We start from the raw sequence: 16,076 nt of genomic DNA on the forward strand, positions 1-16,076 counted from the left end.
CATTTGCTGCTCCCCAAATTGAGCTGGAAAGCGGAATCCCCAACACAGATGTGAAATCACCCTTAGTAAAGATATTTTTCATGTTGAAATGTGTATACAGTTTTTTGGACTATACCATTTTTCAGCACAAACACATAATTTTCAGTAAATAAAGTAAATTGCACTTTTGCAAGTTATGACACCGGCTATCATATAAGCATAAGTTGCTTGAACAATTAGTGACCATTTAAGTATGACGACATGTTTCTGAAATTCACACAAATTAGACAGATAAAAAAGCAACAAAATAAGTTTTATTTTTCACAGCCGTCTGTTGAGCCATTCCAATATTTCTAGATCTGTACATAGTGCACTCAGGTTTAATTTACATTAAATATAAAATAATTTATACATTCAGTAGACCGATTCACATTTCAGATAGATTAACATGGACAGCACATGAAAAACTTCAGTTTACGGCTGTCCACCTGAACACTTTCAAAGAAACACAGTTTGCTTTGGTCGCGGTCCATCTCTCTGTTGCGTATGTAATATAAAAGATCTTCCTTTTCATTATTGCTGAGGTTCCCTCTAATATTCAAGATGGCATTAAGATGTTCTTCCCTGTTAAATACAGTAAAGTCGATGTAATCAATGACTAAATGATACAAAAACAGTGATGTATAACAAATTAGGCTGCTTTTATATCTGTGGCGAAGGCTCCGTTGTCCTGAAATCCCCTCCACATGGCTTGTACTGTTAGGCCTCATGTCCACTAGGAAATTCAGGCCCACCGCGGATTCTCCATGCAGAATCCCGCAGCGGGACCCTCCTTTCCCGTGGACATGAGGCCTGAAAATTGACTTTACTTACCTGTCCGGATGCTGCGGGTTCCCGTCCGTTACGGCTGGATCTTCTTTCCTTCTGCCCGGCGGATGTGCTCGGCATGCGCCGTGCACTCTTTTTTAACTCCTGCTCTCCCGCGGCAGAGCAGAAATTCAGCTGCGGGTGTATCGCGGATCCAGACGGCTTCCATAGACTTCAATGGAAGCCTGCGAGAGACCCGCAGCAGAATTTCGCAGCAGAGTCTCACACGGCGCACCCCCAAAGACACCATACTCACCTGTTCAGATCCGCCGCGTGAGTCCCGTCCGCCAAGCTGGTGCGCATGTGCAATGCAGCGCATGACGCACTGGCGGTGGGCAATGACGCAGCTGGCAGTGGGCGATGACGCGTAATCACGCGATACTTCTGCTGTGCATAGTTCCCTCATAAGAATACTAGCCTAAGGCTATCTACACACAGTTAAGCGCGAAATCAGGTAATGAAACTTGGCCCAATATTGTGCTTGCCGATGTGCGATTTTCTAAGATAAGGTAGCAATCCTCCAACTAAGAACCTCAGGATCGGCAAGTGCTTCCCACTGTTTTCAATGGGAAACCTCACATCGCACCGGCACGCTGTGCAATGTGTTTTCCTGTCCCATTAAAAACAATGGGCAATGCATTCTGAGGAATGCGAAAATATAGGACACGCTGCAATTTTTTCGCTCATATATATGACTCCATTCAAAAGAATAGCGCTCATAGTTGTACAAAATTTTGTGTGTCTCGCAATGCAGAAATCTCACATGATTTTCTTGGCCGCGTGAAAGTGGCCTTAATGCAATTTCAAGGCCTCCATATCAGTGCCAGCCACAATGGCCGCTATATTAGTTCCTAATAGGACACGTGGAAAAGGGTTGTCCTGTTGCGATAACTCTTTTAAGGACAGCATTTGAGACCCTAATAATGTGTCAAGTGGGCCACAAATGAAGAACAAATTAGAGCTCAGTTATAACGAGGACTCACCTTACGTCCTGATGTTTATCAATAAAGAAGACCGTTGTTGTACGTAGAGATTCATAGTCATTAGCAGTCAGTATTTCTGATATGAAATCAAATGGATTACTAGGCAGGAGATAATCATCTGAAAGCTTCAGAACAGAAAAATTATTTTAAACCACATGCATTTGCATATTATTATTATTATTATTATTATTTTGAAGAGATCTTTTTGATATCAGCGAGTTGTAACATTCTGTAAAAATCTAGGTTTCACCGGAGCAGAAAAAAGTCTATTAGTATTAACCCCTTAGTGACGAAGCCTGTTTGCGCCTTAGTGACGGAGCCAAATTTTGGAAATCTGACATGCGTCGTTCAACGTGGCATAACTCCGTAAAGGCTTTACATATCCCAGTGATTCTGACATTGTTTTTTCGCCACATGTTGTACTTCATTTAGATTGTAAAAAGAGACCGATATAATTTGTGTATATTTATTAAAAGTACCAATATTGGAAAAATTTTGAAAAAATTGTCTTTTTTTTCACATTTTCAACCGTAATATCTCAAATATGTCCAAACATACTGTACAAATTTTTGATAAGATATGTATTTCCATCTGTTTACTTTATTCTGAATGCACACTTGAAAAACTTTTGTGTTTTTTTTAACCATTTAGAGGACGTACAAATTTAACATTACTTTTCAGCATTTTGAGGAGCACTTTGTTTTCCTGCACCAAGCCAAGTTTGCAGAGGCTCATAAGTGTCAGAATAATAGATACACCCACAAATGACCCAATTTTAAAAACTACACCCCTTAGTGTATTCACTGAGGGGTGTCATGAGTATTTTGACCCCACCAGTTCTTTTCAGGAATTAGTTCAATTTAGGGGACAAAAAATAAAATTTCATATTTTTGCAAATATGTCATTTTAAAGACATATTTTTTTCCTATAGAGCCCATGAAAATGAGGATTTACACACCAAAATGGATACCCCCGTTTCTCCCGTGTTCAGAAACATACCCATTGTGGCCCTAATCTTATGTCTGGATGCATAACGGGAGCCAAAATGAAAGGAGTAGTCGGTGTCTTTCAGAACATAAATTTTGCTTGAAGGCGTTTTAGGCCCCATAGCACTTTTGTAGAGCTCTTGAGTGGCCAAAACCAAAGAGAACCCCCACAAGTGACCCGATTTTGAAAACTAGACCCCTTAACGAATTTATCTAGGGGTGTACTGACCATTTTGACCCCACAGTTTTTGAATGAATTCAAGCCAAGCAAAAGGAAAAAATTGTGATTTTCATTTTTTTGTCAATTCTGTCATTTTAAAAACAGCTTTTTTTGTACAGCACACGCATGAATGAAGCCTTTCATCCCAAAATGGATACCCCTGTTTCTCCCGTGTTCAGAGACATACCCATTGTGGCCCTAATCTTATGTCTGGATGCACAATGGGGCCCAAAACGAAAGGAGTAGTCGGTGGCTTTAAGAACATAGATTTTCCTTGAAGGAGTTTTAGGCCCATAGCACTTTTGTAGAGCTCTTGAGCGGCCAAAATCAAAGAGAACCCCCACAAGTGACCCCATTTTGAAAACTAGACCCCTTAATGAATTTATCTAGGGGTGTACTGCCCATTTTGAGCCCACAGTTTTTGAATGAATTGAAGCAAAGCAAAAGGAAAAAATTGTGATTTTCGTTTTTTTGGCAATTCTGTCGTTTTAAAAACTGCTTTTTTGGTACAGCACACACATGAATGAAGACTTGCACCCCAAAGTGGATACCCCTGTTTGTCCCGTGTTCAGAGACATACCCATTGTGGCCCTAATCTTTTGTCTGGATGCACAACGGGGCCCAAAATGAAAGGAGTAGTCGGTGGCTTTCAGAACAGAAATTTAGCATGAAGGTGATTTAGACCCCATTGCACACTTGTAGAGCCCTTGAGCGGCCAAAACGACAGAGAACCCCCACAAATGATCCCATTTTGAAAACTAGACCCCCTAACGAATTTATCTAGGGGTGTACTGTGTATTTTTACCCTACAATTTTTGAATAAATCTAAGCAAAGCAGTAGGAAAAAAATTACAATTTTCATTTTTTTGGCAGTTGTATCAATTTAAAAACTGTTTTTTTTGTACAGCACACATAGGAATGAAGACTTTCACCCCAAAATGGATACCCCTGTTTGTCCCGTGTTCAGAACCATACCCCTTGTGGCCCTAATCTACTTAAAGGACGCATGGCTAGGCCTATAATGGAAGGAGCACCCGTTGGATTTTAGGGTACAACGGAATAAATTCCAGGCCCCATTGCCCACTTATAGAGTCATTGAGCGTCCAAATCTATAAAGACCCCCACAAATATCCCCATTTTAAAAACTAGACCCCTTAACGAATTCATCTAGGGGTGTACTGCGTATTTTGACCCCACAGTATTTGAATAAATCTAAGCAAAGCAGAAGGAAAAAATTACGATTTTCATTTTTTTGGCAGTTGTATCAATTTAAAAACTGTTTTTTTTTGTACAGTATACATAGGAATGAAGACATTCACCTCAAAATGGATCCCCCCGTTTGTCCCGTGTTCAAAAACATACCCATTGTGGCCCTAATCTACTTACAGGAAACATGGCAAGGCCTGTAATGGAGGGAACACCCGTTGGATTGCAGGGCATAACTGAATAAATTCCAGGCCCCATTGCTCATTTGTACGGATTAAAAATTGACTCCCTAAAATTCCCCCCCCCCCCACGCCCTTTTCGGCGTTCCCCAAATCTTAGATAAAAGTAATAATGTGAACTGTGTAGTATTTCCAAAGACGGGTAATTATGGAGGCTGGTTGGGATGGGTACATGGGGCAATAAAACCGGGTATCTCCCCTCCTCTCATGCTTTTTGGGAGTCATTTTTTGACCTCAGTGGCGGGGATGGGGTGTAAAAAGTGGTGTTCCGTGAGTCTCCGTAAGCTTGATGAGGTGCGGCGGTCTCACACAGAAGGCGCTCAACAAGCTGCTCCTGGAACTGCAGGAAGGCGAGCGTTCCCGGGGCTTCTTGTAAATTACATATTACAGGTAGCGGTCTGAATAACGCCGGCTCACGCAGCCGTAGGTGGATCCCGGCTGTGAGCCCGGCTGTGACCCTGCGTACGGCCGCGTAATGTACTGCGCATAACTGCGTACTTACACGGGCGGTCATGCGCAGTACACTTTTTTTTTTTTTGTTTGTATTTCCCGCACCGTCGCTTAGCGATGACGCGGGTACCCGCAGCCCGTACACAATGTAGTTGCGTGTGGGCGGCGGGTATATCCACGACCATGGAGCACAATGGGCTCTATGTTGCGGATATCCGCGGTAAAATAGAACCTGCTGCGTTCTCTTTTCTGCGAGTGGATTACGCAATTCCAACCCGCTAATGTGAGCGGAATTGTGTAATCCAATGCGATTCATCTGCGTATTACCGCTAATCAAACGCATGCGGAATCCGTAATTCCTATCCGGTCATTTGAGACCGACCAAAGGTAGATCGCTACCATTTTTTCACGTGACCGGGGACCGCTCAACGAGGCCACCCGTCACTGCTCCAGGCTCTCGGCAACCATTGATCGTTGGGAGCAAGGAGATATTAAGTTTCCTGGGCTCCCCGACTCCTGCGCATGTGTGCGGTGTTTTGCCAGCGGTCGCATGCGCAGAATACGGGAAAGTTCACGGAAGAAGATTGCGTCGGGGTGCAAATATGGAGGCCTCCAGTAAAAAGTTTTATCTCCTCTCACCGATCGCATCAGTGAGGGGAGATGAAGCTTCACCTTTTTTCAACTTTTACGTGATCGCCATTATTCTTTGGATAACGGCAAACACGTGATCAGGAACCGATCACCGCGGCCCTCCGTGAAATCTCCAGGCTCTCGGCTAAGTTTTGTAGCCAGGAGCAGGGAGATTTTAAAAAACCACGGCTTTTGCGCATGCGCCTGCCACATTGGCGACGGGCGCGTGCGCAGAAGCTGGGTTGAGGTCCGCGGATAAATCCGCAGGCCTTATGTACGTCATTTCATCCTCCCTCACGGATATGATCCGCGGGGGGAGATGAAACGCAAGCTTTTTTTAACTTTTTAAAACTTTTTTTTTACTTTTTGCACTTTTTTTTTAAATTTATTTTTATTTATTTTTTTTTACTTTTTGCACTTTTTTTTTTACTTTACATGATCACTGTCATCCATTGGATGACAGTGATCATGTCCCCAGTGACATCCCTCTGCTCTTGGCTACACATGGCAGCCAGGAGCAGAGCAATTTTGAATTTCCCGGGGCTCGAGCCCCTCTGTGCACACGCCCGATGTCAATCATCGGGCGCGCATGCGCAGACGGGGATTTCGGGTCCCGGGACATCGGGACATCGCAGAGGACCGGGGGTGAGTATCTTCACCTCCCCTCATGGATCCCAAGAAAGTGCAAAACCCAAGAAAGTGCTGGAAACGACACAGAAACGGATAGGGCAGGCGAGGGGCTACATGTTGGGCTGCATTTCAGGTTCCCAGGTCCCACTATTAAGCCACAATAGCGGCAAGAGTGGGCCCCCCCCCCCAACAATTTTTACTTCTGAAAAACCCTCATTAGCAAGGCATACCTTAGCTAAGCACCACACTACCTCCTACAAAGCACAATCACTGCCTGCATGACACTCCGCTGCCACTTCTCCTGGCTTACATGCCCCCCCCCCCCCCGCGCACGACCCAGTGTCCACAGCGCACACCAAAGTGTCCTTGCGCAGCCTTCAGCTGCCCTCATGCCACACGCTGGCCTCATAGCCACACCACCCTCATTTCTATTTATAAGTGCGTCTGCCATGAGGAGGAACCAGAAGCACACACTGCAGAGGGTTGGCAGGGCCAGGCAGCGACCCTCTTTGAAAGGTGCAGGGCAATGACCCACAATGCTGTACAGAAGCAATGAGAAATCCAATCCTGTGCCACCTCCATCAGGAGCTGCACACGTGGGCATAGCAATGGGGAACCCATGTGCCACACACTATTCATTCTGTCAAGGGGTCTGCATGCCCCAGTCAGACAGGGTTTTTTTATAAATAGTCACAGGCAGGTACAACTCCGCAATGGGAATTCCGTGTGCACCCACAGCATGGGTGGCTCCCTGGAACCCACCGGCGGTACATAAACAAATCCCATTGCAGTGCCCTGGACAGCAGAGCTAACGTCAGATTAAATGCAGGTGGGCTTCGGCCCACACTGCATGCCCCAGTCAGACTGGGGTTCTTTATAAGTAGACACATGCAATTACAACTCCGTGTGGACCGACAGCATGGGTGGGTCCCAGGAAGCCACCGGCGGTACATAAATATATCCCATTGCATTGCCCATCACAGCTGAGGTAACGTCCGATTAAATGCAGGTGGTCTTCGGCCCACACTGCATGCCCCAGTCTGACCGGGATTTTTAATACATAGACACTGGCAGGTACAAATCCCTAATGTGAAGTCCCTGTGGACCCACAGCATGGGTGGCTCCCTGGAACCCACCGGCGGTACATAAATGTATCCCATTGCAGTGCCCTGCTCAGCAGAGCTAACGTCACATAGAATACAGGTGTGCTTCGGCCCACAGTGCATGCCCCAGTCAGAGTGGTAATATGTACCTTAACAGTAACAGCGTTGGTGGGAATGTGGTGGCGACTGCGGACCTAGTAGCGTGGTTTTATTTAGTTGGTTTTCGGAATGTGGCAGGATTAAGTGGGCCGTGGCGGGGGGATGGTGGGGGGGCTCTCTTGTTGTGTCGGTAAAGGTAAAATTCTTGGACTGCCACCAGACGGACCAATGCAAAGGTATTTGGCAAGAATGTTTTCATTGTTGGAGGAGGAGGGGGATATTTTTGAGGCACTACGTGTCCTCTCCACATGTCCGTGGTTATATGCACCTTAACAGCAACCGCGTTGGTGGGAAATGGCCTCGCCACCATCATGTCTTTGGGAAGCCTCCGTTTCCACACCCCAGTGACATAGCATTAGCAGCGGTATAGGCAGAGCCCAGAATTAGTAACATTTCAGCGGTAGCATTAGGGACAGGCCCCCGTAACATATCACTAGCAGCATTATAGGGGGAGCACAGTATTAGTTCCATTTCAGTAGTAGTAGCAGTCCAGACAGGCCCCAGTAACAATTCCGAAGCAGCAGTATAGGGGGAGCACAGTATTAGTTCCATTTCAGTAGTAGTAGCAGTCAAGACAGGCCACAGTAACACTCCCGTTGCAGCAGTATAGGGAGATAACAGTCTCTTTCACATTTCAGTAGTTGCAGTATAGACAAGGCCCCAGTTACATTTATGTAGCAAAAGTGTGGGCCAACCCCACACACCTTGCTGTAGCATGAGTGCAGGCGAAGCCCATAAAAATGACTAGGATTACACTGTAGGCGAGGGCCCAAAAAAATTGGTGTACCAACAGTACTAATGTACCTCAGAAAAATTGCCCATGCCCAACCAAGAGGGCAGGTGAAACCCATTACTCGCTTTGGTTAATGTGGCTTAATTTGTAACTAGGCCTGGAGGCAGCCCAGTTAAAATAAAAATTGGTTCAGGTGCAAGTTTCAACGCTTTAATGAGAATTGAAACGTATAAACATTGTTTACAAAAGTCATATGACTGAGCCTTGTGGGCCTAAGAAAAATTGCCCGTTCGGCGTTATTACGTGAGGTTTCCGGAGAAGAAGCAGCAGGAGGAGGATGAATATAATACACAGATTGATGAAGCTAAAAGGTTCCCGTTTTTTATGGTGATAGAGAACGATGCTTCCATCCGCGGGTGCCACCTACGTATTGTTTAGGTACCGCTGCTGTCCGCTGGTGGAGAAGAGAAGTCTGGGGAAATCCAGGCTTTGTTCATCTTTATGAGTGTAAGCCTGTCGGCACTGTCCGTTGACAGGCGGGTACGCTTATCCGTGATGATTCCCCCAGCCGCCCTAAACACCCTCTCTGACAAGACGCTAGCCGCAGGACAAGCAAGCACCTCCAGGGCATACAGCGCGAGTTCAGGCCACGTGTCCAGCTTCGACACCCAGTAGTTGTAGGGAGCAGAGGCGTCACAGAGGACAGTCGTGCAATCGGCTACGTACTCCCTCACCATCCTTTTACAGTGCTCCCGCCGACTCAGCCTTGACTGGGGAGTGGTGACACAGTCTTGCTGGGGAGCCATAAAGCTGGCAAAGGCCTTGGAGAGTGTTCCCCTGCCTGCGCTGTACATGCTGCCTGATCTCCGCACCTTCCCTGCTACCTGGCCCTCGGAACTGCACCTTCTGCCACTAGCGCTGTCAGATGGGAATTTTACCATCAGTTTGTCCGCCAGGGTCCTGTGGTATAGCATCACTCTCGAACCCCTTTCCTCTTCGGGTATGAGAGTGGAAAGGTTCTCCTTATACCGTGGGTCGAGCAGTGTGTACACCCAGTAATCCGTAGTGGCCAGAATGCATGTAACGCGAGGGTCACAAGAAAGGCATCCTAACATGAAGTCCGCCATGTGTGCCAGGGTACCTGTACGCAACACATGGCTGTCCTCACTAGGAAGATCACTTTCAGGATCCTCCTCCTCCTCCTCCTCCTCAGGCCATACACGCTGAAAGGATGACAGGCAAGCAGCATGGGTACCCTCAGCAGTGGGCCAAGCTGTCTCTTCCCCCTCCTCCTCATGCTCCTCCCCCTCCTCCTCCTCAACGCGCTGAGATATAGACATGAGGGTGCTCTGACTATCCAGCGACATACTGTCTTCCCCCGCCTCTATTTCCGAGCGCAAAGCGTCTGCCTTTATGCTTTGCAGGGAACTTCTCAAGAGGCATAGCAGAGGAATGGTGACGCTAATGATTGCAGCATCGCCGCTCACCATCTGGGTAGACTCCTCAAAGTTTCCAAGGACCTGGCAGATGTCTGCCAACCAGGCCCACTCTTCTGTAAAGAATTGAGGAGGCTGACTCCCACTACGCCACCCATGTTGGAGTTGGTATTCCACTATAGCTCTACACTGCTCATAGAGCCTGGCCAACATGTGGAGCGTAGAGTTCCACCGTGTGGGCACGTCGCACAGCAGTCGGTGCACTGGCAGATGAAACCGATGTTGCAGGGTGCGCAGGGTGGCCGCGTCCGTGTGGGACTTGCGGAAATGTGCGCAGAGTCGGCGCACCTTTCCGAGCTGGTCTGACAAGTGTAGGTAGCTTTTCAGAAACCGCTGAACCATCAAATTAAAGACGTGGGCCACCAGGTTACGGCCGTTGTCACACACGACCATGCCCGGTTGGAGGCTCAGCGGCGAAAGCCAGCGGTCGGTCTGCTCTTTCAGACCCTGCAGCAGTTCGTGGGCCATGTGCCTCTTCTCTCCTAAGCTGAGTAGTTTCAGCACGGCCTGCTGACGCTTGCCCACCGCTGTGCTGCCACACCGCGCGACACCGACTGCTGGCGACGTGCTGCTGCTGACACATCTTGATTGCGAGACAGAGGTTGCGTAGGAGGAGGAGGAGGAGGGTGGTTCAGTGGAGGAAGCATACACTGCCGCAGATACTAGCACCGAGCTGGGGCCCGCAATTCTGGGGGTGGGTAGGACGTGAGCGGTCCCAGGCTCTGACTTGGTCCCAGCCTCCACTAAATTCACCCAATGTGCCGTCAGGGAGATATAGTGGCCCTGCTCACCTGTGCTTGTCCACGTGTCCGTTGTTAAGTGGACCTTGGCAGTAACCGCGTTGGTGAGGGCGCGTACAATGTTGCGAGAGACGTGGCCGCGCAGGGCTGGAACGGCACATCGGCAAAAGTAGTGGCGACTTGGAACCGAGTAGCGCGGGGCCGCCGCCGCCATCATGTTTTTGAAAGCCTCCGTTTCCACATGCCTATACGGCAGCATCTCCAGGCTGATCAATTTGGCTATGTGCACGTTTAACGCTTGAGCGTGCGGGTGCGTAGCGGCGTACTTGCGCTTGCGCTCAAACAGTTGCGCTATCGACGGCTGGACGCTGCGCTGAGAGACATTGCTGGATGGGGCCGAGGACAGCGGAGGTGAGGGTGTGGGTGCAGGCTGGGAGACAGTCGTGCCTGTGTCCTGAGAGGGGGGTTGGATCTCAGTGGCAGGTTGGGGCACAGGGGGGGAGGCAGTGGTGCAAACCGGAGGCGGTGAACGGCCTTCGTCCCACCTTGTGGGGTGCTTGGCCATCATATGCCTGCGCATGCTGGTGGTGGTGAGGGTGGTGATGGTGGCTCCCCGGCTGATCTTGGCACGACAAACCTTGCACACCACAGTTCGTCGGTCGTCTGCACTCTCAGTGAAAAACTGCCACACCTTTGAGCACCTCGGCCTCTGCAGGGTGGCATGGCGCGAGGGGGCGCTTTGGGAAACAGTTGGTGGATTATTCGGTCTGGCCCTGCCTCTACCCCTGGCCACCGCACTGCCCCTTCCAACCTGCCCTGCTGCTGCACTTGCCTCCCCCTCTGAAGACCTGTCCTCAGTAAGCTTAGCAAACCAGGTGGGGTCAGTCACCTCTTCGTCCAGCTGCTCTTCCTCCGAATCCTCTGTGCGCTCCTCCCTCGGACTTACTGCCCTTACTACTACCTCACTGATAGACAACTGTGTCTCATCCTCATCGTCCTCCTCACCCACTGAAAGCTCCTGAGACAGTTGCCGGATGTCCCCAGCCTCATCCCCCGGACCCCGGGAACTTTCCAAAGGTTGGGCATCGGTCACGATAAACTCCTCTGGTGGGAGAGGAACCATTGCTGCCCAATCTGGGCAGGGGCCCGGGAACAGTTCCTGGGAATCTGCCTGCTCCTCAGAATGTGTCATTGTAATGGAGTGAGGAGGCTGGGAGGAAGGAGGAGCAGCAGCCAGAGGATTCAGAGTTGCAGCTGTGGACGGCGTCGAAGACTGGGTGGTCAATAGATTGCTGGATGCACTTTCTGCAATCCACGACAGGACCTGCTCACACTGCTCAGCTTCTAATAAAGGTCTACCGCGTGGACCCATTAATTGTGAGATGAATCTGGGGACCCCTGAAACTTGCCTCTCTCCTAATGCCGCAGCAGTCGGCTGCGAAACACCTGGATCAGGAGCTCAGCCTGTGCCCACACTCTGACTTGGGCCTCCGCGTCCTCGCCCGCGTCCACGTCCTCTAGGCCTACCCCTACCCCTCAGCATGGTGTATTACGAGTAGAGCAGAAACAGAACGCTGTAATTAAATGTGCCGCTTATTGGTCTGTGGTTGGAGGCTGACTATGCTTACGGAATGCACAGCAGAGCCAGGAAACAATTTTGCGCATGCCTGTAGTGAGACGTAGGTGCGTAGGACTGAGCTAGTGGAATTCACAGCGCAGAAGCAGTCAAGTGGCCAAAGGGCAGTGGTAGGCCTTAAGTATTTTGCTTCAATTTTTTTAAATGGTGAGCTGAAACACCAGACAGATACTGTATGCAGCGTATCTATTGTATACTGTTTCCCTCTGGCGCTATGACGGCGGTGATGTAACGGGCACAGCAGAGCCAGGAAACAATTTTGCGCACGCCTGCAGTGAGACGTAGGTGCATAGGACTGAGCTAGTGGAATTCACAGCGCAGAAGCAGTCAAGTGGCCAAAGGGCAGTGGTAGGCCTTAAGTATTTTGCTTCAATTTTTTTAAATGGTGAGCTGAAACACCAGACAGATACTGTATGCAGCGTATATATTGTATACTGTTTCCCTCTGGCGCTATGACGGCGGTGATGTAACGGGCACAGCAGAGCCAGGAAACAATTTTGCGCAAGCCTGCTGTAACGCTTAGCTGCATATTAATTAGGACTACTACCTCCAACAGACACGCAGTACACTGAAGATGGTCACAGGCAGCCCAAAGATAGTATTTTTCCCCAATTTTTTTGAAAAAGCCCACTGCCTATATAGACAGTATATCTCTTTCACCTTTCCCTCTTTTCCTGCCTCACCAGTACTTCCCCTATACTCTGTACAATGACTGCAGACTGCGGACACAATGCTCTGCACGCCCGATATTAAAAAAAAACAAAATTGTGCAACACTGCTAAAAGCAGCCTCAACAGTACTGCACACGGTCAGATGTGGCCCTAAGAAGGACCGTTGGGGTTCTTGAAGACTAAAATAAGACCTAACACTCTCCCTATAGCAGCTACAGCAAGACGGCACTATTCCTGATCTCTGTCACCATGCATCTGTGGCGAGCCGTGGGCGGGGCAGATTTATATACTCGGGTGACACCTGATCTCGCCAGCCACTCACTGCAGAGGGGTGGTATAGGGCTTGAACGTCGCAGGAGGAAGTTGTAATGCCTTCCATGTGTTTCTATTGGCCAGAAAAGCGCGCAAATGTCTCAGAGATGAAAGTGAAAGTAACTCGAACATCGCGTGGTGCTCGTGTCGAGTAACGAGCATATTGAACACCCTAATACTCGAACGAGCATCAAGCTCGGACGAGTACGCTTGCTCATCTCTACTAGTAGCACAAAAGTATCAGAAATCCGCTAGCAAGTGTCACTGGTAACCAGTCAGTTGTTTGTGCCATTATAAAGGCAGATAGTGGACAACCAGGTCCTGTCAAAGAGACTGTTTTAAATAGAAGGAAATGCTTTCAGCTACTAACAACTGAGCTCTCTATACTAATAGCAAAGAGTGTAATAGCCCTACCTATCGTAAATACACTAACAGATACCGCTGGCAGCCAGTGAACTCTTTTATGCTATTGTTGAGAAAGGAGTGCAATGACCTTGCCTAGAAGGTTATAGATGGGAAAGATAAAAATCACAAATACAGCTCTTTCGTGCTATTGTTGAGAAAGGAGTACAATGACCTTGCCTAGAAGGTTATAGTAACATAGTATGTTAGGCTGAATGAAGATAATGTCCATCTAGTTCAGCTTCTTTCAACCCATCCCCCTTCCTCCCCGTTGGTCCAGAGGAAGGCAAAAAGAAAAACAACAAGCCAATTGAGCTCATTTGGGGAAAAAAAATTCCTTCTCGACTCCATATGGCAGTCAGAATAATCCCTAGATCAACGTTTGAGTTCCTAATGTCATCAATGCTGGTCATCTAATGTCTATATCCTGTAATATCATGTGATTGTTCTCAGCAAGAGAAACGACGTAATCTTGTAGATATGATACCTTTTAATGGCTAACAAAAATACATGATGTTATAATAGCGAGCTTTCGTACCAACGCAGGGTACTTCTTCCGGCTTAAATGGATTGGATCTGAAGAGGCATGCATATTTGTACACACTTATAACATACATACTTATGACAAGGCACAGATATGGATGTGATTGGTTCGCACTTAAAAGGAGTTCTGCAAAACAGAAAACAAACTTTTTTTGTCTAGGCACTGTTAGCCATTAAAAGGTATCATATCTACAAGATTACGTCGTTTCTCTTGCTGAGAACAATCACATTTTGCTCTACTGGCTAACACGGTACCAGATCTTTGTTTTCATTATACTGTAATATCATAGCGCACTAAAAAGATGTCTAGTCCCCTCTTAAACTCCTCAATGGATTTTGCCATCACCACATCCTCAGGCTGCATTCAGACGAACGTATATCGGCTCGGTTTTCACACTGAGCCGATGTACGTTGTACTCGTGTGCCGGGGGGGGGGGGAGGATGAAAGAGCCAGGAGCAGGAACCGAGCTCCCGCCCCTTCTGTGCCTCCTCTCCGCCCCTCTGCACTATTTGCAATGGGGAGAGGCGGGTCAGGGGCGGGGCTAAGGTTTGCGAATTAGTCCCACCCCCAGCCCGCCTCTCCCCATTGCAAATAGTGCAGAGGGGCGGAGAGGAGGCAGAGAGGGGGTGGGAGCTCAGTTTCTGCTCCTGGCTCTTCCATCCTCCCCCCCTGCACACGAGGACAACGTATATCGGTTCGGCGTGAAAACCGAGCCGATATACGTTTGTCTGAATGCAGCCTCAGGCAGAGAGTTTCACAGTCTCACTGCTCTTACAGTAAAGAACCCCCTTCTGTGTTGGTGATAAAACTCTATGACACCAATACATCCGGACGGGAGTCAGAGTGTGGTCATGTGCATCACTACCTAGTAGAGTGGGAAGTAAGTGGGGGGAAACTTTATAGCCCTCACACTGTATAGATGGAGGTTTGTTGCATATCCAGCAAAGACTATCTTCTGTGGGTTAATGCAGCTGTAGCTTCAGCCTAGTTAGCTACAGTCACTTCACAAGTGAGTTTCAGTCAGGTAAGCTGCTATGACATCACAACTATTTCAATCATATAAGCTAGTGTAACGGCAAGTGGATTTCCCTCAAGTTACTGCTATGACATCACAAGTGGGAATTAGTTGGGTAAGCTACTATGATGTCACAAGTTTGATTCACGCAAATAAGCTATTTTAACATCACAATTATGTTTTCATCAAGTACTATACTGTGACATCATAAGTGAGTTTTAGTCAGATGACCTGCTGTGACTTCAGAATTATGTTTCCATCAGGTAATCTATTGAGATACCATAAATGTGGTCCATCACATGAGCTGCTGTAACTTCACAAAAATGTTAATGTCAGGTGAGCTCAGGTACGAATATACCAAACTAAGGGCGCCCACCCACTGGCGATTTTTTTCCCTGCGAAATTCACAGCATTTTTTTCTCTGCAGGGGTCTATGGGACTTGTAATGTTAAAATCGCGATCGCGCAAAATCGCAATTTACCGCGAAATCGCGATTTTGCGCGATCGCGATTTTAACATTACAAGTCCCATAGACCCCTGCAGGGAAAAAAATCGCCAGTGGGTGGGCGCCCTAACAGCTGTAAATCAAGGAGCCTATTCTTGCACAAGGCCCTCTGTGGTAGGTGTCTGTTTTTAAACATACTGTTTGGTACTTACCGTATCTGAAAAAAAATCCTGCAGTTTTTTGCTTCCATTTGAAAATATGTGTCCTGCATTTTGGCGAGATAATTTTTTTGAGCATTTGAAAAATGACTGAATGAACAGGACAACAAGCCGGTGGTGAATAAATGTTACCAACTTCTGTAAAAATAAAGATATTAGCATTATAATAACACTCCATGATGTCCCTCAACCTGCTGTGCTCACCTGTTACTTTCAATCAGCAATCCCTCCTTAAGGGCTTATTTAGACAAGCGTATATCGGCTCGGTTTTCACGCCGAGCCGATATACGGTGTCCTTGTCCGCAGGGGGGGGGAGGATGGAAGAGCCAGGAGCAGGAACTGAGCTCCCGCCCCCTCTCCACCCCTTGCCACTATTTGCAATAGGAGGGGGCGAGACTGGGGCGGAGCTAAG

General features: G+C 47.9%; 1 protein-coding gene across 1 annotated transcript in view; it reads right to left on the reverse strand.

Moving 5' to 3' along the window:
* Positions 1-273: 273 nt before the first annotated feature.
* Positions 274-16,076, reverse strand: part of LOC136631532 (uncharacterized) — a 43,537-nt gene continuing 27,734 nt past the window's right edge. Inside the window, exons 9-10 of the mRNA XM_066605814.1 lie at positions 1,830-1,954; positions 274-603 (exon numbers count right to left, since the gene is read on the reverse strand). Coding sequence (XP_066461911.1) covers positions 423-603; positions 1,830-1,954 — 306 coding nt within the window. The 3' untranslated portion in view covers positions 274-422. The remainder of the gene's footprint in view (positions 604-1,829; positions 1,955-16,076) is intronic.

The sequence above is a fragment of the Eleutherodactylus coqui genome, chromosome 6, assembly GCF_035609145.1.
Source record: "Eleutherodactylus coqui strain aEleCoq1 chromosome 6, aEleCoq1.hap1, whole genome shotgun sequence".
NCBI classification, from domain to species: domain Eukaryota; kingdom Metazoa; phylum Chordata; class Amphibia; order Anura; family Eleutherodactylidae; genus Eleutherodactylus; species Eleutherodactylus coqui.